The sequence below is a fragment of the Lytechinus variegatus genome, chromosome 2 (assembly GCF_018143015.1).
Source record: "Lytechinus variegatus isolate NC3 chromosome 2, Lvar_3.0, whole genome shotgun sequence".
Lineage (NCBI taxonomy): Eukaryota > Metazoa > Echinodermata > Echinoidea > Temnopleuroida > Toxopneustidae > Lytechinus > Lytechinus variegatus.
This window is the reverse complement of record NC_054741.1, coordinates 73868476-73893578: the sequence shown is the minus strand read 5'-3', so window position 1 is coordinate 73893578 and position 25103 is coordinate 73868476. Positions and strand designations below refer to the sequence as shown.

Here is a 25103-nt window from a genome sequence, read left to right as displayed (position 1 = left end):
AAACAGCCATGAATACATTCATGATCCAATAACTGGGCAGGGGGGGGGTCAATATACCTGTACCCCCAAGGCAATTAAGTTGGTACCATTATTGCTATAACCTTTCTGGTTGAAATTGAAAAGCACCAATTTGAAACAATACAAACACATACAGCACATAAACAAAACTGAGGTTTATTGGTGCTTAAAATATCTTTGTAAAGTTTAGTCACTTCTTTCACCCATTTTTTGATCACATGATACATACTTTAACCCTAAATCTCCCGGGGTATTTTGATTCTTGTCATTCCGGGGGGGGGGCATTATGGCCCCCCCCTTAAGATCTCGGCCGCCGATCGCGCGAGCGACGCAAAAATTTGCACGCTGGTAGTGTGCGATGTAATCTACAAGGCTGTATGGTAAAATTTTCCAAAATAATGAGATTTTACTTTATATGAATTAATTATGCTAATTTATGCATAAATCATACTTTTTGCTCTAATTCACTAAATAAAGCTCCTAGAATGCTAATTTTTGGTAAAAATTTTCTTTGTAGCATTCTTAACAATCGTAATTCAAAAAAACTTTGGTTTGGAAATAAATTTCTTATGTATTTTATTGTTTTATGAATTTCTTATGTATTTCTTTGTTTTTTTACTTTTTGTTTTTTATTGTTTTTTCAATGGAAATTGTTCCAGACATAATTCTGATCATAAACAAGGCAAAATTAATTAAGTTTAATCAGTAAAAGTAGAAATAATGATACATTTATGAATTTTGGCTAAATATGCAATTTGCATTGGATTTGTACATGAAATCACATTTATGAGCAATTTTGGGTCTGACATGCACTTGCATAATGTTGCATAATGTCGTAACCGCGTACCCGGGCGTCACAACTTTGGTCTCAAAAACTTGCGCGAGACTTGAATGTAGAAAGTCAGTGAGCTGCGAGGTGAAAAAATTTCGCGCAGCAGATATATCGCGAAAATTGTTGAGGGGGGGGCCATTATGGCCCCCCCCCCCCCCCGGGAGAATTAGGGTTAAGCCAGGATATGTTGAAGTGGGACAAGACAACCTAAAGGTGATGTCATATTTTGCACAATTGAATTATAGGGGACTTCTCATGTTTCTACTCTTCTTCCTTCAGAGGCGTCGATCCTGGGGGGGCGATCACCCCACCAATGAAAATATTGGGGGGGGGGCAAACATATCGTTTTGCCCCCCCCCCCCAATAATTCTGCATGAACAAAAAATAAAATAAGATTGTAATGTTACACAGAAATCAGCAAGCAAGATTGAGATTCATAACTCATTCTTTATTTAAAATCGTGCTCAAAATGACCGCTTTTCAGAGTGGAATATAAAAAATTTCAGCTCGCGCTTCGCACTCGCATCGTTTCTGTAGCAAAAGCCAATACTTTTCATGATTAAATAGGTGAATAGAATGTCCCGTTTCAGTTGTTAACCCCAAAAGAACTCCCGCTTTGATTTGCGATAATCTTTTGTTGGATCTAATTTTATTTATCTTGTTCTTTATTAAAAACGTCCATTAAACGCATTTTTTTTCAGAATAAAAATTTTCAGCTGGCGCTTCGCGCTCGCATCTATTGTTTTTTTTAGATACCCATCTTTTTTACCAAAAATGCGTAGAATATCAAGCTTTCAGGTCTCAGCTCACTCTCAGCACTCTCATTATCTGTGTAGTGAGATATGTATTCTCCTCATGAGTTATTACAAACAGTCCTAAACAGGCACCTTTTTCCTGTTATCGGGTCAGTATACTAAAAGAATTTCAGCTCGCGCTTCGCGCTCGCATTCATTTGTTGGTGAGTGAGATATGTGTCTCTATCTCATGAGTCATATATATATATATATATATATATATATATGTATATATATAGATATATATAGGTGTGTGTGTGTGTGAGAGAGTTTGTTGTTTTGCCTTCGGAAAGTTGATTCATGATTTTGCCCCCCCATCTGAAAAATGGATCGACGCCCCTGTCTTCCTTCCATTTCTCCCTCTTTTTTCTCCTTGGTTTTTCCCCTTTTTTTCTCATACTTGAAAAAAAAATCCTGTGGCACTATACCCAGACTTCATGCATGAGTCAGTAAAAACAGTTTGAAGACAGGATACAAAATATCATTCTGCAGAGAATATCTGAATTAAAAAAAAGCAGGTAAAAGTTTTATATCTGCTCCTTCAATATGATACCTCTGTCAATCAAATAAAATGACCAAGGAATAACAAAATTCTGTTTCTTTAAAAAAAATAAAGGAAGCTATTGGACTTACTCAACATTAAGATCAGCAATGCATAATTAAACATGTCGTTGCTATGGTAGGCAATCCCTGACAATTCCCTTTTTCATGAAAATTAAGGAAATGTAACCACTATCATGAAGAGAAATAAAATATGCTATTCCTTGGCTACTTTCTTTAATTAAGGTGTCACATTAAAGAGAAGATAAAGACATTTTGAAACTTGTGATTTTGATTTTCTTTTTGAAATTCATATACTGTAAATCAATTTGTGATTAAGTTGTGTGTTTTTTCTGGGATACACTGGATAGTCAATTTTATAGAAAGTTCAGAATTGCAATTCATATTTTGAACTCAGACTTTGATGGTATATTTCATGATTTTATTACAATACATGCTTTGCAAGCTAACAACAATAGTACAATATTTCTTTTAAAAGCTTTTCAAGCAAACCAGAATTCTACCCTCATCACAGTCATAAAGAAGATTAAAGAATATATACCGGGAAGAAAAAAAAGGAACTGTATTGAAGTTAATATTTCTTACCTCATTTCAATATTTTAGATTAATACAAAACCTACAATAATTTTTTTTTGGTCACTCTAGAGACTTTTACAATTGGCTGTATGACTATTTGACATTTGGTTACAATATTAGGGCTCAAATCAATAAAAAAACATTTAAGGTCATGACCTAAGATGTCCACAGAAATGCCCTTGATGCCCTTCTTACTATTAGATTTAGGGCCAGAATAAGATGCCATTTTTGCATGTTTCCTTGGTATCCTGCAGTAATCCAGTGCATGTGTCCTATTGGAAGTATATTTTACTTTTGATGCCTAATTTAATAGCCTTGAATGCCCCCTATAGTGAGCACTGCCTTCCTTTCCTTTAAATGCCCTTTTTTTAAAAATGGCCTCACCTTTTAAATTCTTAATTTGAGTTTTGCAATATACATATTTAATGTATAATAGTCACAAATATTCACACAACCAACTATGAAAGTCTCTTTATAAGTGATTAAATGAGAGATATTACCACGCAATATAATCTTCTGTATGAATAGCATCTAGACTTAAGACCACAGTTTTCCATTTTTAACATGCTAACTCCATATTCTTCAGTGTTCTAATCTAAACATCATGTTCCATGTTCTTCCATGACATGTAAAAAAAATATGATAAATCAACTGCAAATATCATTCTGAAAATCTTATAAAACGGTAAGTTTCTATACAATATCTTGGCAAACACTAAACACTGCGAACAGGCTTGACAGCAAGATTTTCACTTATGCACAGTTATGTTCTATCAGATAAGATTTCATGATTTTTACTGCATATTTCATAATTCATCATGAATATCATGTGTTTTCCTGTATTCTGTGATTTTTGTCTATGTTTCATATCCCGAAAAACTGGAGATTCCAGTACAGCATTTAATACAGAAGTACATAATTTAAAGGCAGATGAGAAACAATTCTTAAAAACTAGAATAACCTTGTAGTGCTGAATTTCCGCATGATCATTATCAATAAGATAGCTAGTATTTTCAATGAAGGCTGAAAAAGAGCATTTTTAATGCTTAATTGCAAAAAAGGAAAAAAGATTTTTTTTTAAAGGGAAGGGTTAAAATTAGATGGAAGTAAGCCTAACTTGCAAATTACTGATCACTAGTCACTTGTTTCCATTATCATATTTCACTGAAAGAAAATAAATTGAATATCATTTTTCATCCATGGTGAAGATTTTCACAGCTACTATCTTTCTTTTTTTCAGTACCCTTTTTGTTTCACTATAGTCTTTTTATGCCTTGCTTTCCCTTTTTCATATTAGGGTTAAAATCTAATATGCCAATTGCTCTCATTTGAAATAAAGACTCATCATTCATCCTTTATCCTATTTGTCTGTCTGTGTTTACATTCAATAAATGCAGTTTTGATCAATTTTTCATAATAGCCCATATTACAGAAAGTATTAACTATTTATGTACAGTTTTATGAAAAATGAAATAAAATGTACATCAGTACAAACTGACTGTAGTTCCAAATTAATAGAATACCTCATCACTATTGCTGCTAGGTTCACTGGTGAGAAGTGTACTAAACATTATTTACAAGAATAAGTTGTTTCATGCCTGGTTGACCAAAGTTCCAACAGCTAGCAGAGGCTGAAGGTTAACAATACAAAAAGTCTTCATGCCCAGCGCACCAATACATCATAGCGGTAACACATCATTTTGATTTGTTGTGATTTGCTCTTCAAGTCTCAACTGACATCATGTGCTTTTGATTAGGGCAAGTGGGCATTAGACAACACATCTATAATGACAATCACTACACAAGCTGCATTCTTGATTGATATGAAATATATACATGTATTATATTTCATGTAGCAATGTATTTTACTGATTGCAGACATTCATAGATTAAATCTTGAAATAAAAAATGAAAAACATAATTTCCTTCAGAACTATTTGCATATAATTGAATGAATGTTCAACATCAAATGATAAACACTGACACCAATGACACAATTTATGAATGTACCTTGCAACTAAAAAGCTGGTAGCCAACTAACCATGCACCAAACTAAAAAGTGTTTACGATTCCAGTACCTGTAGATGTATACTACCATGTCCAAAAAAAAAACACTAAATAGAAGTTTAACACTGTTGTCATTTTATCATATTAAAAAAGTGTCAATCTAGAAGTATCCAGCAAAAAGAGCTTCAGTAGAAGAAGCTTGATCAAAGTACACCATCCAGTTTCCTTCCCCATACCCAACAGCTGTTGCACCCTCTAAGCCTATGTTTGTATGTTTCTTCTTCATCCGAACTGCTTCTTGTTCCATCTTGATGATCTCCACCAGATCTAGACCAGTCTGGACCGCTTCAACACCAGGCCCGCTACCCAAACTGAAGTGGGCACGGCTACCTGTTCCGCAGGTCGGAGACAGACGGGTAATGATGCACTCATCTCCGGAGGGCTTGCAAGTTTCTCTTGAAGCCGAAGCACACGTATCATCCACAGATTCCTCCACTCTGTCCTTGACCTCATCTTCTTCTAACCACAGGGGAAGCTCTTCATCATTGAGTTCCAGTCGAAAACCAAGAGATCGTGGGGTAACCAGAAGCCCAATAACCTTAATAGTGAACGCCTTGCCATTGTCAGCTCTTACCACTTCACGGGCAGCATATTCCTCTGATTGACTAACCTCACCATAATTGCTATAGAAGGCTGTACAGTGAAGCATCACATGTCCAACAGTGTAGTTCTCAGATGAAAAGTAATTTTCTGGGTCTATAAAGAAAATTCAAATACAAAAAGAAAATACATTTCATGTTACAGAAAATCCTGTTCAAAGGGGCCATGTCCATACCAATGGCAAAGAACTGGTAAATCAGCCATCTAACAGTATAAACAATGAAGGTGACTCGATATGTAATAAAGCATAAAACACAATTAGACCCAGAATCTACTAGAATGGCAATGACTTCACTGTTACATATATACCACACGGCTGTCTGCAATTTACCAAACCATGTTACAAGCAAAGATTTCCTGAAACATGTATTATCAATAAACTAGTTTCAATCCAGCTTTGAATCTGATAGTGATAGGTGAAAATTCATTGAAAAAATGCAGCCTCAACATAGACATCTTGGAGCCCCTTATGCTTTTTACTATAGAACTACATATTGTTATTATATATCTAACCAAAACTGATACAGAGTGAATAGATACAAATTAAATGATAATCAACATATAAACACAAATCGGACACAACACAAAATGGTCTTTAATTAATTTCTGAATTTATCTATTATGTCATTAAGGCCTAAATGAATAGTTTGTAGTATGTCAAAATAGGGGCCTTGAGAGATATCTAACAGATGCGCCCCAACATAAATTGTCTATGACTGATTTGAATTAGTCATACCTTGTTTCTTGCCACTGGCGTCAGGAATAAGATGCTTTGCAAACTCATCTCTGAATTCCATTTTGCTGAGACACCTCTCATAGAACATCTTTCCAAATTCCCTCATTCTCTCTGAATCACTTCTATTCACAAACCAGCCATAGAATAGAGGGTATACTGGTTTCTGGAACTTCTCAACTTTCTTCTGGATGTCTTTGAGCGAGAACCCTCGAGAGGACTTCTTGACCAACACCTGGGCATTTAGAATCCAACTTGTCTGCGGTGCAACAAGAACATCCACGTAGTCAAAGTCATGTCCAATGCTAGTGTAATTTTTCACTGCATCGAGTGCAGCATTTGTGTTGTCTACAATGACAATAGAAAATGATTTTGAGCAAGCATCTCTGACACACTGATGGCAGTCAGAGTGGGCATTCTCAAGAATCTGCTTCGAGAAAGGAGGTTTTTTACCCTGAGGAATATGCTGCTGAGCAGAGCAGATGGCAACTTTTCCAGGATATTTCTTATTGATTGCTTCAGCTAAGGTTGACTTTCCACTCCCTGGTGGGCCGCGAAGAAGGAGCAATGTCTGTGACGTTCCAACATATTTGATTGTCTCTGGATCGTTCAGGAAAGGAAAATCAAACACCGACTCTTCCATGGTAACTTGGTCTTCATTTGCCATTACCTCGTTCTCCTCGGTACTTCTATAAAATCAATGAAACCAAAGATGGAAAAAAATGATAAAGATTAGAACTATAAACACATTATTTTTTAAAATAAAAGGACACTTCTTTTTCTGTAATGTCCCTTAGTGGGTAGTTAAATCATGACTGTCACTAAAACAACATTAACAAACATCATTAATAACAGATAAAGATTAAGACTAAAACTTGAAGATTTGAGGAATATGAAAGAAAACCAACTTTAGTATAACCTGAAAATAAACATTAAACTTAACAATTCTGCACATGAATGTGCAAATAAAAATCATTGAGGCACTCACTGTCGTTGGCCATTAAAAATATTGCCCATTCTCCATTCAAAAGTCAGAATTAAGCTGCACAGATAGGCCACAGACTTCAGACTACAAATGAATTTAGAAAATTTGCACAATTGTTCATCACTGCAGTCTAAATTTGATTTCCAACATATGTCTCCTGAAGTCATTCTTGTTTTTATAAATCACATGACATACCACTTCCCCAATATTTCCTTCCTCATAGGCTCATACTTAATCTGCACAGATTTCTTTAAAGGGGGAAGTCCACACTGACAAAAAGTTTATTGTTAAAATAGCAAACAAAAAAATAATGCTAATTTAGGTTTGAGAAAAATCCATCCATGAATTAAAAAGTTATTAGAATTTTGATTATTCGATTTATGACATCATATGTGAGCAGCATTCCTACATAGCGAATGGTAACAAATCAATGAAATCATACTTCATTTTCTCAGAAAATTGAAAATGATTACCGTACTAATCTTTTTGTATATCAATAAATCATTTCACACCCAATCCTCAAAAGAAAACAATAATAAGTCATCGAGAAACATTAAAAAAATTAATTCCTGCATTTATCATATTACATAACATACGGGGCAGCTGCTCATATATGATATCACAAATCCAAAACTTTAAATTCTAATAACTTTCTTAATCTCTAAAGATTTTTCCTTAAAGGTCAAACCTTCACCAATATTTTTTAATTGTTTTTTTTCTGCTATTTTTACAACAAATTTTACTTAAGGATGAACTTCCCCTTTAACTAATGCAACAATCACTATGTGGCTAACCCTGGGAATTCCCAAGGTTTGCTCATATACTCTATATTATCTGTGTTATATTTCTACATTCTACCACTATAGATGCAATTGAAATGATTGTTAAGGTTTAGTGGCTATGTATGACCTTTATAACCCTGGCCTGGAGCTCTACTGCACAGGCCACTGTAATTAAAATGTCTTGGGCTTTTTAAATAGAAATAATCATGTGTTAACTATTATCCAGCATACAATAGTATATGCCTAGAATAGATCTAATTCAAAATTCCCCAATGATCGATCCAAGCCAAGACCAAGCAAGCTGCAGTTTTCATCCCTCAGCCCCACCCACTCCATTTTGATTACTTTCATGATCAAGACAAGACCCGGGGGCCCCGGGGGGCCACTTACATTGACGAGTGGATACCATGCGCGACCAAAAAAACACGTAAAAAGGATGTCCTATTCACGATAGGGCATGTTACGTACGTAACGTAATAAGGGTGTCAAAAACACAAAAATAATGAAAAAAGGGTTATCTAATTCGCTAGGAAAATTACGTGTTTAGGGTTGAATTTGCGGGGATGATGAAACAAAATTGATATGTTTTATAAAGGATGTCCTTTTTGTCCCAACACTTCGTGTTTAGAGTCCGATTTGCGCGAGGTGTAGGTGGGTCATTCCATGCCAATTCACCCAATGAATGTGCAATTTTGCACCCGACCGTCTCAGAATTCGTTGTAATTTGGTTTACATAAAATTTACCATGGTCCAAGCACAAAAAAATTAGTCCAATCGGTCCGTCGGTTCTCGTGCTACGGCCCGTCCTTTTCTCCTTGTACATATATACATGTATATATTTTGATGATAAAAGTGAAGACTTTACTACCATGAATATATATGGCTTATTATAATCACTCGGGTCGCGTTCGCGTTCGAAATCACTCGGGTCGCGTTCGAAATCACTCGGGTTTTGGATTTTTGGCGATTTTTTTTTAATTTGCTTAACATAACAAACAAGCAAATCAGCCATGTGGCTCAACTATCCTAGAATAGATCCAGACTTCTACTGTTTTTATACGAGGACTCCGAGTCGGAACTTGCCATATCTGCCACATCGATATTACATCGTCATTCCCATGTGCGGACATGCATGCCTGCATGCAATTGGCCTAAGGCGGGACCCAGCCACGGTCGGACAAGGCGTGCATCGGTAGCATGGAGCAAGGTAACGTGAGTCGAGCCGAGTTAGATCCCACGTTACAGTGCCAGTCAGTCCACCGATATTTTATATCCGATTTTTCCTTCAAGGGCATGATCGAAGATTGGCAGGTGATCGCCGATTGTGGTAAAATCGGGAGCCGATTTTAAAATCGGTTAATTAGAACAGGTACAATTACGATTTTAAAATGAATTTAAAATCGATTTCCAAAATCAATTTTAAAATCGATCTAAGATCAATTTTAGATCAGTTTTAGTATAAGTTTTTAAAAGCCCATTCACATTTTTACTGATGCTGACGAAAAGTTAGCTTGGTTGTCAGAGCATTATTTGTCCTGCGTCTAAATATCTGGAGTGGAAACAACAGTAACCAATTGCTTCGGCTGTCGCGCAACTTCACTTCCCCGTTTTATTGGAACATAATGCATAAACATTTGGCCATTGGGTCCCTGTACAGATCGAGCTAGAACCTCGGTCTCTGTATTGGTGAGTGGAGCTAACGGAGTTCAGCGGAACAACGAACATTACAGAGACCGAAGCTTTTGGTCTAATTACGTATAGGCCTATATGCATTAAACCATGGATGGCTGGCTATGCATACCGCTGAAGACTGACTGGCACTGTAACGTGGGATCTAACTCGGCTCGACTCACGTTATCTTGCTCCATGCTACCGATGCACGCCGTGTCCGACCGTGGCCGGGTCCCGCCTTGGGGCAATTGCATGCAGGCATGCATGTCTGCACATGGGAATGACGATGTAATATCGATGTGGCAGATATGGCAAGTTCCGACTCGGAGTCCTCGTATAAAAACAGTAGAAGTCTGGATGTATTCTAGGATAATTGAGCCACGTGGCTGATTTGCTTGTTTGTTATGTTAAGCAGTAGGCGAGTGCATTCAATTTGAGGCACTTAATTGCCGGCTTAAAACGAAACTAGAATTTCAATTTCATTTCATTTTCCCAGAGTGTTTGTCCCATTGAAGACGTTAATTAGAAAAAAAATTGCATCCAAATAAAAAAAATCGCCAAAAATCCAAAACCCGAGTGTTTTCGAACGCGACCCGAGGGATTTCGAACGCGACCCGAGTGATTATAATAAGCCATATATATGATATATATTGCCAAACATCAAAATGAATATATACATGTATATTGATGAACATCAAAATGCCTAAACAGATACCTATTCATGAGCATAAACGTTTAATCTTTTATTTGTGAACTGATTAAGCTTAATTTATTTTCATGTGCTTGCATACTGTAACTTAAGATTGGAAGAAATCATGTAACTGGTAAACACTTTACTATAATGAATATCAATGTGTGGGACTAGAGTGAAATTTCATGGTATCTTTGGAAGTTTTTAAAGGTGAAGAAATAAAATATCATCATTGATTTTAACATATTTTGTCAATATCATACCAATATTTAACATACACGAAAATCAAGTTAAAAAATTATTTGTCCGGGGGTCAAACTCAAGGTCAAAGTTAAGGTCAAAGGTCATGACCTTATAAATTGCTCTAATAGTTTTATTCGATGCATGTTTTGGATTCCTCTCTGAATTTCCTATCAAATGGTACCAGTTTCATGAAAATTGGTCAACACATAACGACGCAGTGGCCATTGAAAGTTGAAGGTCACGCCCATTTTTGTCAAAACAAGGAGAAAAGGGCTGGCCGTAGCACGAGAACCGACGGACCGATTGGACTAATTTTTTTGTTTTGTGCTTGGGCCATGGTGAATTTTATGTATACCAAATTACAACGAATTCTGAGACGGTCAGGTGCAACCACGGCACTGGGTGAATCCAGATGGAATGACCCAGAAGGTGGGGTCGTACTAAACCAAATAAGGTAAAGCCGACGACCAAAGGACCCGTAACAATAAAACATTCCTGTACTTGTTTAGGGGTTCATTTCAGGGAATATTTGCCAAGAGTATCGTTTTGTTTCCAATACTTGTTAAGGGTAGGGTTTCACGCGCCAATACATGCATTTCCAGAACAAGAATATGGAAATTACGTGTTTAGGGTGCTTTTCGAGACCCCATGGTCGCGCATGGTATCCACTCGTGAATAGAAGTAGCCCCCCGGGAGACAAGATTAACTTAGAATGTGTCTTGTTGATGAGTACTCTGAGATCCCATGCACGACCGACTCCTCAGTCACAACATTCCATTCCAATATCTAATTCTAAAACACTTGCTTCCTTCCTGGTTGTGTCAACTCTCTGCAGCACAGTCAACCAAAAAAATTCAAAACACTTCAGGATCATCACATTTATGTTTTTTTTTTGGGGGGGGGTGGGAATTGGTTGGGCCAAAGAATTAGAATTGAGCATGGGTCCTGGGAACCTGTGGTCGTTGAGGGGCGTGGTCGTGGAGGGAGACATCATCATGATCATGGTCTCATCATGGATGCCTCCATTTCCAAAAATAAAAAACTTGGCTCCAGATCGAGCTACTACTGAGTACCGGTACTTGCTCGCCGCTTGTATTGGCTTGGATTATTTACGTTACAGTTGGAGAATAACTACAATGAGAGTGAGATACATACTGAACAATGTCGACACAAATTCCCAAAAGATCGAATAAGCAAGAAACTGTTATCCAAAAGAAGATAAACATCGTTTATCCCATCCCATGGCATGCATACCCAATGATCCCAACTCAGCTCTGCGCGCGCGCGACGCGCAGGTCGTTGATTCAGATCAGCTGACCAGTCAGGTGACGTACCGTAGTACCGTATACCGTACGTAACCCGTAGACTATTTATCACTAGCGCTATACTATAGCGCAGTGCAGCTGCAGCCGAATCTTCGATTTTTAGTTGCTTGGACAGTTACCCAACCTCTTCTTCGACGTTTTATCGACTCAGTCTCAGTGCAGAATCACATAGGTTAAGGTTAGACTCTTTTTGGAGTACGGTACATGCAGAAATTGATCCAGAAACGACTCGAGTCAAGTCAGATCGGCGTACCCTACGGCAGGGTATACGGACCACGGCACCGCACCGCGCACCTGCACCTGTCCTGGCCTTTGATCGAGGCTTCTTCGTCCTCTTTGAGTCTTCTGTTCCGGTACGGCAGCCATCACAAAATATCATCGGGACTCGGGTCGCTTCGTGGCAGTCGTGGTTTCAAAATTCAAGCAATTGCAGTTTTCTATGCATTCACAATCACAGGACGGATCCTGAACAAGGTGAAAGAAGCAGTGCTAGCAAGGTAAGTTACAACTTAACCCATGTAGATGTAGCGGGAGCCCAGGACCTTACGTGTAATTGACCATACTCACCTGACTAGCGTGAAGTATGGTCAAAATAATTCTCCGAATAAATAGTTCAAACAGAAATCAAGCACTTACCACGATTATATGGATGAAGGTGTAACAAGTGGCAGTTTCCTCACATCTGAGCACAAACTGGAACCTCAAAAAAAAGAAAAGTTCTCTCCTACCCCAGTCTCGATCGGCCATTTTGTTACAATTCATAACTCCCGCCCGCTAGTTCCCTGGGTTAGTTACAACTAAGTCATGCAAGTTAGGTAGGAAGAAATGACATAAACAATGTCATCTTTCTTCTACTTGTTCTTTTCTTCTTCCTCTGCTTTTAGAGAGTCAAAGGGGGCCTAAGCTTTTGATCCTAGCAGAATCTTCTTCGGAGGCAAAATGACAAACATATAAAGTGGAACACAGGGAGGCAGCGTAGCTCAGTCGGTTAGACTTAGAGCGCATGTTTCGGATAAGATCGTATATCTCAACATGAGGGGTTCGAGTCCTGCTCATGCCGAAACGCGGCTAACAAAAATCTGATGCTATAGCGTTGTGTGTTAGCGTGCCTCACCACTGTATTCAGTGCAGGTGTGAATGCAGTTGGAAAACACCCCGTCCATCGGAAAGGACGCAAATGTTGGTCCCGTGTATAGGAGAGTCACAACCTATGCACATTAAACAGAGATGCCAAGTTCAAAGACCAGCTATGCGTGAGATTTTCTGTGAATCTGAGTGAGATCACAGACATTGTTACAATGTATTATGGGGATAGGCTGTGATAGTTGCATGAGACAGAGATTTGAGGGGAACAAGAGTCCAAAATGCTTGAGTCTCACGCACAATGCGTGAGACTTGGTAGCTCTGGTTAAAACCAATACACTATTCGTCAAAGAGTAGGGTGTTCACCCAGTGTATTGTACCTGCCGGGCCCTGGTACTACAATTGCGAGAATCTTCAGGATTGAAGGATGCAGTCAGTGTAGCTTGAAGAAGAAGAAGAACCATAATATAGACCACAGACATTCAACAGCAACACTAGAAACAAGGAGACAAAAGGGGCATTACTTTTTAGTGAGAAGAGATGACCAATCAGGTTAATGAAGGGGATGAAAGAAAAGGAGTAGGCAGACACAAAGGGAAGTTAGTGTAAGTAAGGCCAAAGAAAGACCTCAAGCCAAGAGTGATTAAGATATGAGGCAGGCAACATCAAACAAGATCTGGAACAAAACAGTGATAGAGGGTATGAGGAAGAGATGAATAACAAGAGAATTAGTGAGAGGTGGGTCAAACAGGTAACAAAGAAAGGCATAATAAACTGGTGCATAAGAGTGGGAAAAAAAGGGAAAGAATGGGGAACAACTGATATAGTGCAAAAGACATAAGTATTATGATAGAGCATTAAACAAACTAAGAGAAGAAAGTAAGTGTAAAAATAAATCTGTAAGTATAAATATATCCAAAAAGGAAAAATATATATATATATATATACAAATGGTGTAACTGATATTGTAATCCGCTGGGTGTGAGGGGAAAAAACAGATGACTATATAGTAGAAAAAACAAACCTAAACCCCTGTTTATATGGAAGGGAAACAAATTGCCTAAAAGGGTAAAAGCAAATAAAGAATCTGATGCTGTATGAGAGAGGGGGTGTATTAAGAAAAAAAAACATAGTAAACATGAAAATAAGCAAAATAAATAAGTGGTAAATCTAAGAGGAAATCAGCACCAAAATGCACTTAGTTATGACCACTCATTCATTTTCAATGAACAAGGTTATGAATCCATCCATCCAGTACATTGCATTTGAAGGTTAAATTACATACTATAATCAATTGAGGACAGGAAAAAGATCTACATTTCATATCTGTTACAAGCTGACAGCAAACTGAAGAAAGAAGATCATTATTGAGAGCTTGGTAGGATGGGGGATCAGGTGTCTGGACACTTTACTATTTTTGAAGCCTTCTTTTTTCTCTTTGGATTACACTAAAAACATAAATTCAATGGAAATAATCATCTTCTAATTTTCTTCTCTATAATATTTCTTAACATTTTGCACTATAAATTGATGAAACTTCGCTTGTAAATTTTTCCAAATGACTTTCTAAAATTGACCGTCCAGACACACAACAATTGGGTATACTATAATTATGGTAGGAGTACCACTCTTTCATGTCTATATTGCTGTTCTTGATGGGGTGATACAGGCATAATATTACATCTTGCATGTGCCTTCCTTTCAGTTTTGCTAGGTATTCTCTGTGAGATAAGAAATATGCACAGGATCCCACAAAATGATCTGCATCTTCATCTTCCTTGTTATAAAGCGTTGACATGTAGATCTAGACCTGACTTCACATGTCTTACTCTTATTCTTAATTTTGCTTCTGTAGAATTTATTCAGGTTTAAGTCCATTCACTGCTGTTAATTTCGTCAGCACTGGTGACTTCTATCCTCTCCCATTGACTTTGTACACAATGAGTGCACACACAGAGGAGAGGTGACTAATTTCACGATTTTATAAGACCCTTCTGTCGAAAGTTGTTAATTCTTAAGGAAATTAAACTTAACTTAAGTCTTAAGTTAAAGTCAAACCTGCCGGTACCAAGTAAAGGAAAAGCTGATGGTATTGAGCTTTAATTCAATCATCAAAGTTTAAATAGATCTAGATAGATCTTGGGAGGCAGTGTAGCTCAGTCGGTTAGAGCGCATGTTTCAGATAAGATCGTAGATCTCAACGTGAGGGATTCGAGTCCCGCTCATGCTGAAGCGTGGCTAACAAAAATCTGATGCTATAGCGTTGTGTGTTAGTGTGCCTCACCACTGTATTCATAGTCCAGATTGGACCTTGTTGTTGGAAGTGCCCTCTCCCAAAGCTAACATAGAGGGCACATGTCTCCCAATCTCTAATCAGCGCCAAACCTCTCCTCTTCCCTCCCCAACAAGTTGGGGAGGGAAGAGGACTACTGTATTCAGTGCAAGTGTGAATGCAGTCAGAAAACACTCCGTCCATCGGAAAGAACGCAAATGTTGGTCCCGTGTATAGGAGAGTCACAACCTATGCACGTTAAAACCAATACACCAGGGGTTCTCAAACTACGGCCCGCGGGCCGGATCCGGCCCGCAGAGCTTCTCAATCCGGCCCGCGAGACTCTGCTGGGATTTTTTTAATCACTTTTAAGTCACAATATGAAACATAGCTCAATATGATAACATTATGTATCCACGTAGACCTAACCGTAATAAAAGTAATGGCAGTCAAATTTGACTTTTAAACAAAGTTTAGTGGAGTCTTTACTGTCTGTTCGATCTACTTTCTTATTAGATGACCAGCGCTGTTGTCACCATGTTTGGATCTACATACAGGTGCAAAATTACATTTTCCATAATGAACATTTTCAAAGAACTAACTCATACCGAAGTACCTTAGGGGCCAAATGGTTTTCAAATGGGGGTCTGGTCATGCAAAAAATCACAATCATATGGTCAGTTTTACGTTTTTGTACATGGTTTTTGAAAAAAGTGGGGAGCTGTCAGCTCCCCCCCCCCCTACCTTCCACGGCCCCTGCTTGCCCCATCCTTGTTATAGTCTACAGCAGACATGGTCTATTATTCATTCTACTTTGACTACAAAAAATATTGATACTTCAAGACATTATCTGTCTCCCCAATACCAGGTATGTATAGGTACAATCTAGATTTGTTTTAATGTTTTAAAGTTCTACAATTTGTTATCATTAATATTGACTTTTGCTGTGTTTTGAAATCTTTTCTAATTTTGCCTGCGTTCCATATGAAACTGTTATAAATTTGTTAGATTAAATGTTCCCAAAATAAGGGCCAGATTGCAAAAGAGGGCATCTAGGACCCCGACCGCAAGGGTCATTGCGCTTCGCGCACAATATTTTTTCTAAGTATCCACTTCACCCTGGCCCTTTCAGGTTTACTTGGAGTCTAATCAGGCCCTTCAAAGAAAAAGTTTGAGAACCCCTGCAATACACTATTCGTCAAAGAGTAGGGTGTTCACCCATTGTATTGCACCTGCCCGGCCCTGGTACTACAATACTGTGAGAATCTTCAAGATTGAAGGATGCAGTCAATGTAGCTTGAAGAGATGCAATATGAAATTACTTAAAGGACAAGTCCACCCCAACAAAAACTTGATTTGAATAAAAAGAGAATAATTCAACAAGCATAACACTGAAAATTTCTTCAAAATCGGATGTAAAATAAGAAAGTTATGGCATCTTAAAGTTTCGCTTATTTTCAACAAAATAGTTATATAAACTTGCCAGTTACATCCAAATGAGAGAGTTGATGACATCACTCACTCACTATTTCTTTTGTATATTATTATATGAAATATTTTTATTTTCTCGTCATTGTCATGTGAAATGAAGTTTCATTCCTCCCTGAACACGTGGCATTCCATTATTTTAACATTTTGTGCTTCAGGCAAATAGGTCCTAATCGCCAAATTCGTAAAAATTGAAATATTGTATAATTCAAACAATAAAAATAAATAGAAATAGTGAGTGAGTGACATCATCTATTCTCTCATTTGGATGTAACTGGCTCGTTAATATAACTATTTGGTTGAAAATAAGCGAAACTTTGAAATGTCATAACTTTCTTATTTTACATCCGATTTTGATGAAATTTTCAGCATTGTGCTTGTCTGATTTTTCTCTATTGATTCAAATCAACACTTTTCTGAGGTGGACTTGACCTTCAAACTTGCATGCCATGCTACATATACAGTGCAGATTAGATCTAAATCCGCCGTTTCATAGGAGTTTTTGAATATTTTTCTGATTTTTTTCCCATTCTAACAAGTAACAAAGACGTTCATGTTACCATTTTCAGTTGATGAACTGAAAGTGGTAATGCGAGCATGATTGGCTGGCATGTTAGTATGCTCGGCTGTATTAAAAACATGATGCCGAATGATCAAAGAAGAATCTGATCCTGAATGTTTGTCATAGTAATTCAGTGTTTTCCAGCATATATTTCAGAAAGGCGCCATAGGCGGTATATAAGCTGATTGTATTTACTATCATTTTCTCTTTATTATTGAGCCCCTTATCGCCCATCAAAAGGAGGAATTTCGCAGTAATCGTGGAGGATGTGCTAGCACACCCTTTTCTCCATAGACGCTGTAGTTGAGCGTCGGTTAAACCTCCACCATTACGAGCCCAATGGCCGCCATCGGTCTATTGATGAAGGGGGTACCGCGGAACCAGATGAAGTTTCGGCCTCTCAGCAGGTCCCTGACAGAAAAGGACTGATTTATTTTCTAATCCACAATCTATTCTTTAAACTACCAGTAGTCCCATGGCAGTAGAGCCTGCATATAAAATCTAACTTGTAAAGTCAAATAATCGCTAGTCAAGGCATGTTTTCAGCTGAGATATGTGAAGTGTGTCTAATTTAGAATTATCTTCCAAGTCAAATTTTGTCTTTAGAACTTGAGCAGATTTCTACTATTATTCATTTTCAGTATAATGTAGCTAGACCCCATTCATGTAGTAGATCTCCTTGGGAGTCAGATCAGTTCCAAACTGTATGTAAACAACTCGTGTGAGTAATTATGTGTGTCTTTATTCCCAGTCTATATATGATTTATGAACATGGGAATAAAGATTTTGCTTTTAAACTGTTTGCCCTTAGAAATCCAGTGCTTTTTGATCTGCATCTTTCAAGATGGCTGCTCCAACTCGAAAGAAGAAGGGTTTCCACATTGATGAGGCTGAACTTCTCTGCAAGAAAGGCTGTGGGTTCTATGGCACTGTCGCTTGGCAGGGATACTGCTCCAAATGCTGGAGGGAGGAATGCCAACGCAGTCGTCAAGCTCAGATAGAGAGTGATGCATTGTTTGCCAAGAGGTACTAATAGTTTTTTATTCAGGATAAGAAATGTCTATTCTTAATTTTGACAAGTTGGGGAATATTTTATGTAATTTCCAAATTTTAAGAATGGTAATCTAATGAAAATAAAGTGATAGGGTCTATAATTACTCTATCTGTCTTTATAAAATAAGGGACATGTTGATCATTGTAATTCATACTGTAAATGTAGTTGTGGCTTGGTCGGCTTCATTTCTCCAATGACAATACTGGTTGACAGTCATGCATTCAGCTAATTTATTTAGATTTTTTTTTTGAAGTTATAAGTTTATGAATATCCCAATTCTTTATTTTTGTAATGGTCTTTATGAGAAGTTGCAGAATTAAGATATTTTTGGAAATCAATCTTCCCCTCTAAACTCTGATGAATAGAAGCTATTGCTAGATGGTTTTACTTTCTGTAGTGGTATTGTTTTATTTGTAAATATTTTTACATTATGTTCTCTTGTAATATTCCTAGGCTGTACGAGAGTGAAATGCAACGCTCTGGCCGTCCCTCCACTCTAGTGACCACCCCAGATCAACAAACCTCTAATGAACCCACCCATATGGCCCTCACGTTTCCCCCTCGATCTTCTAAGCCAGAGCAGCCCCCATCCCCTTCAGGCCAGCAAGGGGTGGTGTCCCCAGCAGGTGCCCCCACCCTAGGGGGTCAAAACGAGACTCTGACCTTTGATAAGTTTGAGGAGAAAAGGAAGCAGAGACAGAATAGCAAAACAAAGTCCATGAAGACACTCTTCTCAAAGGGTGGCAAGACACCAAACAGAGGTATTTAATCAATTCTTTCATATTAAAGAAAAATGAAATACATGTACCTTGGCTTCACTGTTTTAATGTATATATGAGCTGTGAGAAAAGTTCAAAATTTACTCAAGCAGAAAAATAGATTTCATTTTTCATTCGTAAATGAGAAAAACAAGAATAAAATGTACTGAAAAATAGGGCAAATATTTTGTATGATGTTTATATACAAAACAATTTGTTTCATTGACTTCCTCATTTGTGTGTTATTAATGATTTATGCAATCTGTTTTGTGAAATTTAGCAAAAATGTGAAATCTATTTTGTTGAAGTTTTCTGTGCTTTTTCGCTCAAAGGCCAAGGTATATTGACAATTGAAAACAATAACCTGTGATAGTTTGGTGTATTTCTTAATTATTTTGTAGGTTGGAGCATACACAGTAAAATTAGTAATACTGGAAAATGTTTCTTTTAATGATTTCATTCGTGACAACAGATGGCGCTGCTCCTGCTCCTCACGCACGACTTGAGAAACAGATCAGCATGGAGAGCCAGCGTGCCATGGGCGACTTTATGGAGTTCCTTAAAATCCTCAACCGCCCTGCTGCTCAGGATCTAAATAAGCAGTGCAGGGCATTTGTGGAGAGACTCCAGAGGGAGTCTAATTTATCAGTGGAAGAGCAGGCTGAGTTGGTCCAGGACTTCTATCACAGCATGGGCGATAGAATGAGCACCCACAGTGCCTTCAAAGGTAAAGTGAATGTATTGCTTGTCCTCATTTTGATTAACCCTAGGCTATCTAATCAGACAATTTATTTCCAATTTGGTCATTTGGTCTACCATCAGTTCGTACACACACCACATGGTCTACGTTCATTAAGTGTATTGCCATTCCGTCTAATAACCGGTTGGTCCAATAGCCATTTAGTCCATATACCATTTGGTCTAATTAGACTAAGTGTTAAATTGTGCAAAATGAATGAAAATTAAATGGATATTAGACCAACTGTTTATGAGATGAAATGGTCATAGACGAAATGGTGATTTGACGAAGTGATGATTGGACCAAATGGTTGTTAGACGAAATGTTGATGGACGGAATGGCATTAGACTAAATGAAAGTAGACCATGTGGTGAGTGGACGAGTTGGCAGTAGAAACATGAGCAATTTACCTAATGAGATTAACCAGTGACTAACCAAGTATTGACTTTAATACCACTGGTTAACCTTCCACCAAAGGATAGTTTGTCTGCTGAATGACACAAAACATTATAGGGCACTGCTTTGTGAAAGTTGTCATTTTCAATGCTTCTTGGCCATTCTGTAGCAAGGATATCTTTGAAATTGTCAATGAATGTCAACGTGTCAGTGTTTATGTATCCATTGTGAAATGATGTCCTTAATAGAACTATATACATGTACATGTAGAAACTTTGTATTAAGATCCAGGGGCATTACGGTACTCAAAGACTGATCTTGACTTATAATTCATCTGTGGCAGGATGTGACATGATTTTGCCTGTTGTTCTTTCGTCTGTAATTCAATTATTGTCACAAATTTATAGAATTTGCATTTTCTTGTAAATAAATTTTGAGTGCTGGAAAAGTAGATAAAAGTGTAAAATTCAGTGTATAGGTGACGATTGCTGTATCAGCAGAAGGGTCTTCTGAAAGCCTGAATCATCCCTCCCAAATAATATAGAAAATTCTCACAAAGTTAAATAGTGTGATAAAGGTTGAGAGTTCTAAAAACACAATAATCATATTTGAATCTTTCACATCTCAGAGGATTGTACAGAATGTTACTTTTGAATAACTCTATATAAAAAGTGGAACGATATCACTCCGTCTGGAATTTTCAAGCATATTTTGATTTTGTCCATTGTCATAAAGAAATCCATTACATAGGCCTATCGGTCTCCTTGTATGTCCTACACACATTGAGTGTTGTCAATCATTCAGTTCGAAAGAATTGACAGAATATCATTTTAACATTTTAAATTCTACATAATGAATATAGACCAGCAAAATAAGGCAATTACCATACAGAAATGAACATCACAAAATCTTTTTCACTTTTGTCTCAATTTGTCTAAATTTTGTTGCAGAATTTCGTCGCCGCGAAGCAATTCTTTTACGTGAAAGTGAAAGAATGGAAGGATCCACCAAAAGTGACTCTAATATTATGTCACGTATGTTTTGATTTTAGAATATTATGCAGAATAAATGAAAAATTCAAAAAAAGAGCATGCTTATAAAAGAAAACAAACTGGCTCATGAAATACAATCATCTTTGATACTTTTTTTTTTTCAGAAAGATTTTTTTTGAGGGGAGGGCAGTGTTCATCAGATACTCAAAATTTCTAATTTGATAAAAGATGGGGGAAAAAATCAAGATCTAGACAGTAATTTGTCATATAGAATCACATTCATATTCATTTTATTTTGATTTTTTTTCCTTCTCATTTTGCTTCTTATCTTGTTTCAAGCTACCATCTGTATGGTTGTTATTTGTTCTTTATTGATATAGGCATGTCCAGCTTCTCCCATTCGAAAAGATATTCCTCTGATTTTCAAGAAGCTACTGGGAATAATCGGTCATATGACCAAGGTGAAATGTCATGTATTGATATACAGGGAGTTGTTTTAAAAAATTCATTGCAACTTCTGGTGTTTTGGCATGTTTTGGCATGTTTTCTGCACTTTTCTAACCTCTTTCCTTCATTCAAGTTTCTGTCTGTTGAGCATTTTGTGAGAATCGTGCAGGTTTTGTTAAAGCCTTTGTCCTTTTACTTCTTTTTCTGAGCATCATTCCCCTCCCCTGTATTCACAGAGATACTTTGAACCAAAGGTAAAAACATGTAGCAGCAAATGCTACATAATGCTACATTTCCAAATGCACATAACACCCCCCCTGCCATGTAGGAGACAAAACAATTTGCTCATGTATGTTATACCCCCTCCCCCTCCCATGAGGTGAAACAACACTTTTTTCAAGTTCTATAGTAACATTCAGTGTTCAAAGTATCATAGATTGTGTAAATTTCCCAATTCAATCTCTTATTAATATTTACATGTATAAAGATATTTATTCAACCATGTGAGCTTGCTGTAAAGACTTACTCATATGCACCACAGTTCATTAGTTTAGGAAAAAGGGTCATTATTCATAAAATAAGACTAAGTTCTATTCAGGCCTGGTTCTATTGAAAATGGGAGTTTAGAAAAATTATAATCTTGAAATAATTAGGTCTTGACAACATCTAGAGACAGGACTTACAATGAAAGAAAAACAGATACTTTGTATATTAAAATAGACACATTGATCATGCTCATATTAGTTATTCATTGTTCTCATTACCATGGATCATCTTCATTGTCATTGTTGATTTTGTATGGGAAAGTCTGGGTCTGTTATGTGGTATTATAATGCATCCAGATTCATCACATTAAAACCCATATCAAGTGTTGGCAATAGTGTTTGCAGCAAATGAATATATCTAAAACTGAGTTGGGGTCAAATTAAATGTGCAAGGTCATCTGATGTTCTACACACATTTTCATGTGAATTTCAGTAGATTCCTGACGAATGTATACCGGTACTTTCCTGTACCAACATGTACATATCATATTAAATGATTTCCACAAATAAGCCTGTTCGTCGTTCCACTCAGTGCATGATAAGAAGATTCTGCGCATGATCAGAGGAAGGTCATTGGTACTAAAGTGACATGGTGGTTTAAAGTTTAATAAGATAAGCACAAACATTGATGTTTTGATTATTCATATATTCTATTGAATTGTGTTTTTCATTTACATCCACAAAAAACAACAGTGCGTCCACGAACGGCTGGTATTTCACAGTTTGCCAAGTACATTGTACAACATGCTATAACGTGCAGTCAAAGTAGAAATGCACCAAATACCTTCATAGAGTGTTCATTGATGTGCTATTCTACTTCTAGTGACCTGGTCTATTCAGTTTCTTCATCCTGCTATGTAAGGCATGTTTACATAATATCTTGCTTTGAAATCTGCCTATCATAATGATAATAATAATAATTTCTAATGCACACTTTCTAATTGACCATTACTCAAGGCGCTACATATTGAATAAACAAAAACATTGGAAATAATCACAATTAAAATCATCAAACATAACATTCGTATGAGGAAAAGAAAGAAATAAAAGGTCATGTGGCTAAAATTGTCCATGAAGTAACTATGAGCTGGTCTATAGTAAGAATGTACTATACAGTGCGTCCCAGAATAAACGAAACCGAGATTTAGTGATCATTTATCATAACTTAATCATAAAAAGAATAGACAAATGACCTACCAATTTAAAGCTTAGAATCTCCTCTTTCATCTGACATTACTTGGGTTATTTCTTATTCACGCATGAGTGAGCAAAAACAATTTGAAGAAAGGATACCAAAAACTCATTTGGCGGGGGTTATCTGGGTTTCAAAAAGAAAACCACATTTCTGAAAAGTTCAATATCTGCTCTTTAATTTGGTACCAAAATTACAAAAAATGGTCAAGAAATAAAAAAGTTCTGTTCATTTGAAATAAGGCTTGTATTTCCATAATTTCATGAGATAAACGTGTTTTCACCGTTTTCCCACAGAAGCTTTCGCATGGTGAACAAAAGATTTAATGCATGGCTGATCGTCAACAAAACAGAGTGTCGAGAGAGTTTGAAAGCCATCCTGGAGAACCTCTTCATTTTATGAAATTATTGAAATTCAAGCCTTATTTCAAATGACCAGAACTTTGTTATTTCGTGACCATTTTCTGTAATTTAGGTATCAAATTAAAGAGGAGATATTGAACTTTTTCAAAAATGTGGTTTTCTTTTTGAAACCCAGATACCCCCCGCCAAATGAGTTTTTGATATCCTTTCTTCAAATTGCATTTGCTCACTCATGCGTGAATGAGAAATATTCTAAGTAATATCAGATGAAAGAGGAGATTCTAAGCTTTAAATTGGTAGGTCATTTGTCTATTTTATTTATGATTAAGTAATGATAAATGATCGCTAAATCTCGGTTTCGTTTTTTCTGGGACGCACTGTATAGAACAGGTCATTTTCATTTACAGAATAGAGCTGATGCATGTTTTGTCTGCCTGTGGCATGCACAGCCGTTGTATCATGCTGACATATGTGAGCATGAAACAATGAATTAACTCTAACATTGTAATATAGCACAAGGTTACTTTATTGATGATGGGATAAAATAAAGAGAATGCCCCTCCCCTCCCCACACCCCGAACGAGGGGATGTTGATTATCAACCGCAGTGGTCATGGGACATGTAGGGGATTCATTCCTCTATTATTCATTTAATGAACTGTTATTGTGTCTGGTGACTTGTAGCTCTACATGTATGGGATTGCTGAATCATGAAAATAAATGGCTCTGGAAAATTGAAAATGACTCTGGTAAAAAGAAAACTGGCTCTCATCATTTTTTTTTCAAAATGGCTACCAAAAAATATAGTAATTTTAACACTGGTACATTATATCATGCCAATTGAAGCCAATGTCTTCGTAAGAAGAGTTCAAGGGATAGGCCTACACTGTAGATTTTACTTCCTGGCATCCTATTGGCCAATTAAGGCTATGTGATAAATAAAATACAATATTTTTTTACATGCATGTAGTGTGCCAAAATAAACTTGTTTTTATGATATCTGTACAATCGTATATGTAATGTTAGGTGACCATGTATTAAAATTCATGTTTGGTCATGCATATCAAGTTTCACAAAGGAGCATCAAAGACCATTATGCCTTAGAAGTTTGATTTCATTTATGTTGTTAAGCACCTTCTCTTTAAAAAAAAGTTATATTTATGTTTCATAATTATACTTAAAACACCCCAAACCATACAATCTACAGCTATTACAATGTTACAGCCTTTTCTCTTTTCTGCTAAAAACACCACAAAATTTTATTCATTTTCAGTTTGAAGCTGATGCTTGTGACCCTGACTGTGCTGATAATTACGCCTTTGACATTATTTTTTTTA

The 25103-nt window shown here is 36.9% G+C and overlaps 2 protein-coding genes across 5 annotated transcripts in view; one reads left to right on the top strand and one right to left on the bottom strand.

The window, feature by feature from the left end:
- Positions 1-2606: 2606 nt before the first annotated feature.
- Positions 2607-11795, bottom strand: LOC121408981 (2',3'-cyclic-nucleotide 3'-phosphodiesterase-like). Of its 2 annotated transcripts, none has more exons than XM_041600740.1 (3): positions 11708-11795; positions 6184-6869; positions 2607-5543 (listed from the first exon to the last, which is right to left on the bottom strand). In XM_041600740.1, exons 1-3 carry the CDS (start codon positions 11776-11778, stop codon positions 4948-4950), a joined length of 1353 nt encoding a protein of 450 aa, XP_041456674.1. In that variant the 5' UTR covers positions 11779-11795; the 3' UTR covers positions 2607-4947. The 2 variants fall into 2 exon arrangements, with proteins under 2 accessions (XP_041456674.1, XP_041456672.1); XM_041600738.1 differs by lacking the exon at positions 11708-11795 and adding an exon at positions 7169-7315.
- A 96-nt stretch (positions 11796-11891) lies between these two features.
- LOC121408980 (rab5 GDP/GTP exchange factor-like) overlaps positions 11892-25103 on the top strand; it is a 29102-nt gene continuing 15890 nt past the window's right edge. Inside the window, exons 1-5 of one of the 3 annotated variants that reach the window (XM_041600736.1) lie at positions 11892-12374; positions 18127-18308; positions 18790-19097; positions 19567-19821; positions 21602-21682. In XM_041600736.1, coding sequence (XP_041456670.1) covers positions 18127-18308; positions 18790-19097; positions 19567-19821; positions 21602-21682 — 826 coding nt within the window. In that variant the 5' untranslated portion in view covers positions 11892-12374. Of the gene's footprint in view, positions 12375-18093; positions 18309-18789; positions 19098-19566; positions 19822-21601; positions 21683-25103 lie in introns of all 3 variants that reach the window. The other 2 variants (XM_041600735.1, XM_041600737.1) reach the window with 2 other exon arrangements.

Excerpts from the sequence above, each read along its gene's own strand:
- LOC121408981 (XM_041600740.1), bottom strand. The coding sequence starts at position 11,778 with ATGTTTATCTTCTTTTGGATAACAGTTTCTTGCTTATTCGATCTTTTG. Across the intron at positions 6,870-11,707 it reads ATTTGTGTCGACATTGTTCA|AAGTACCGAGGAGAACGAGG; the intron begins GTATGTATCTCA and ends TTGATTTTATAG. Across the intron at positions 5,544-6,183 it reads CGCCAGTGGCAAGAAACAAG|ACCCAGAAAATTACTTTTCA; the intron begins GTATGACTAATT and ends TTTTCTTTATAG.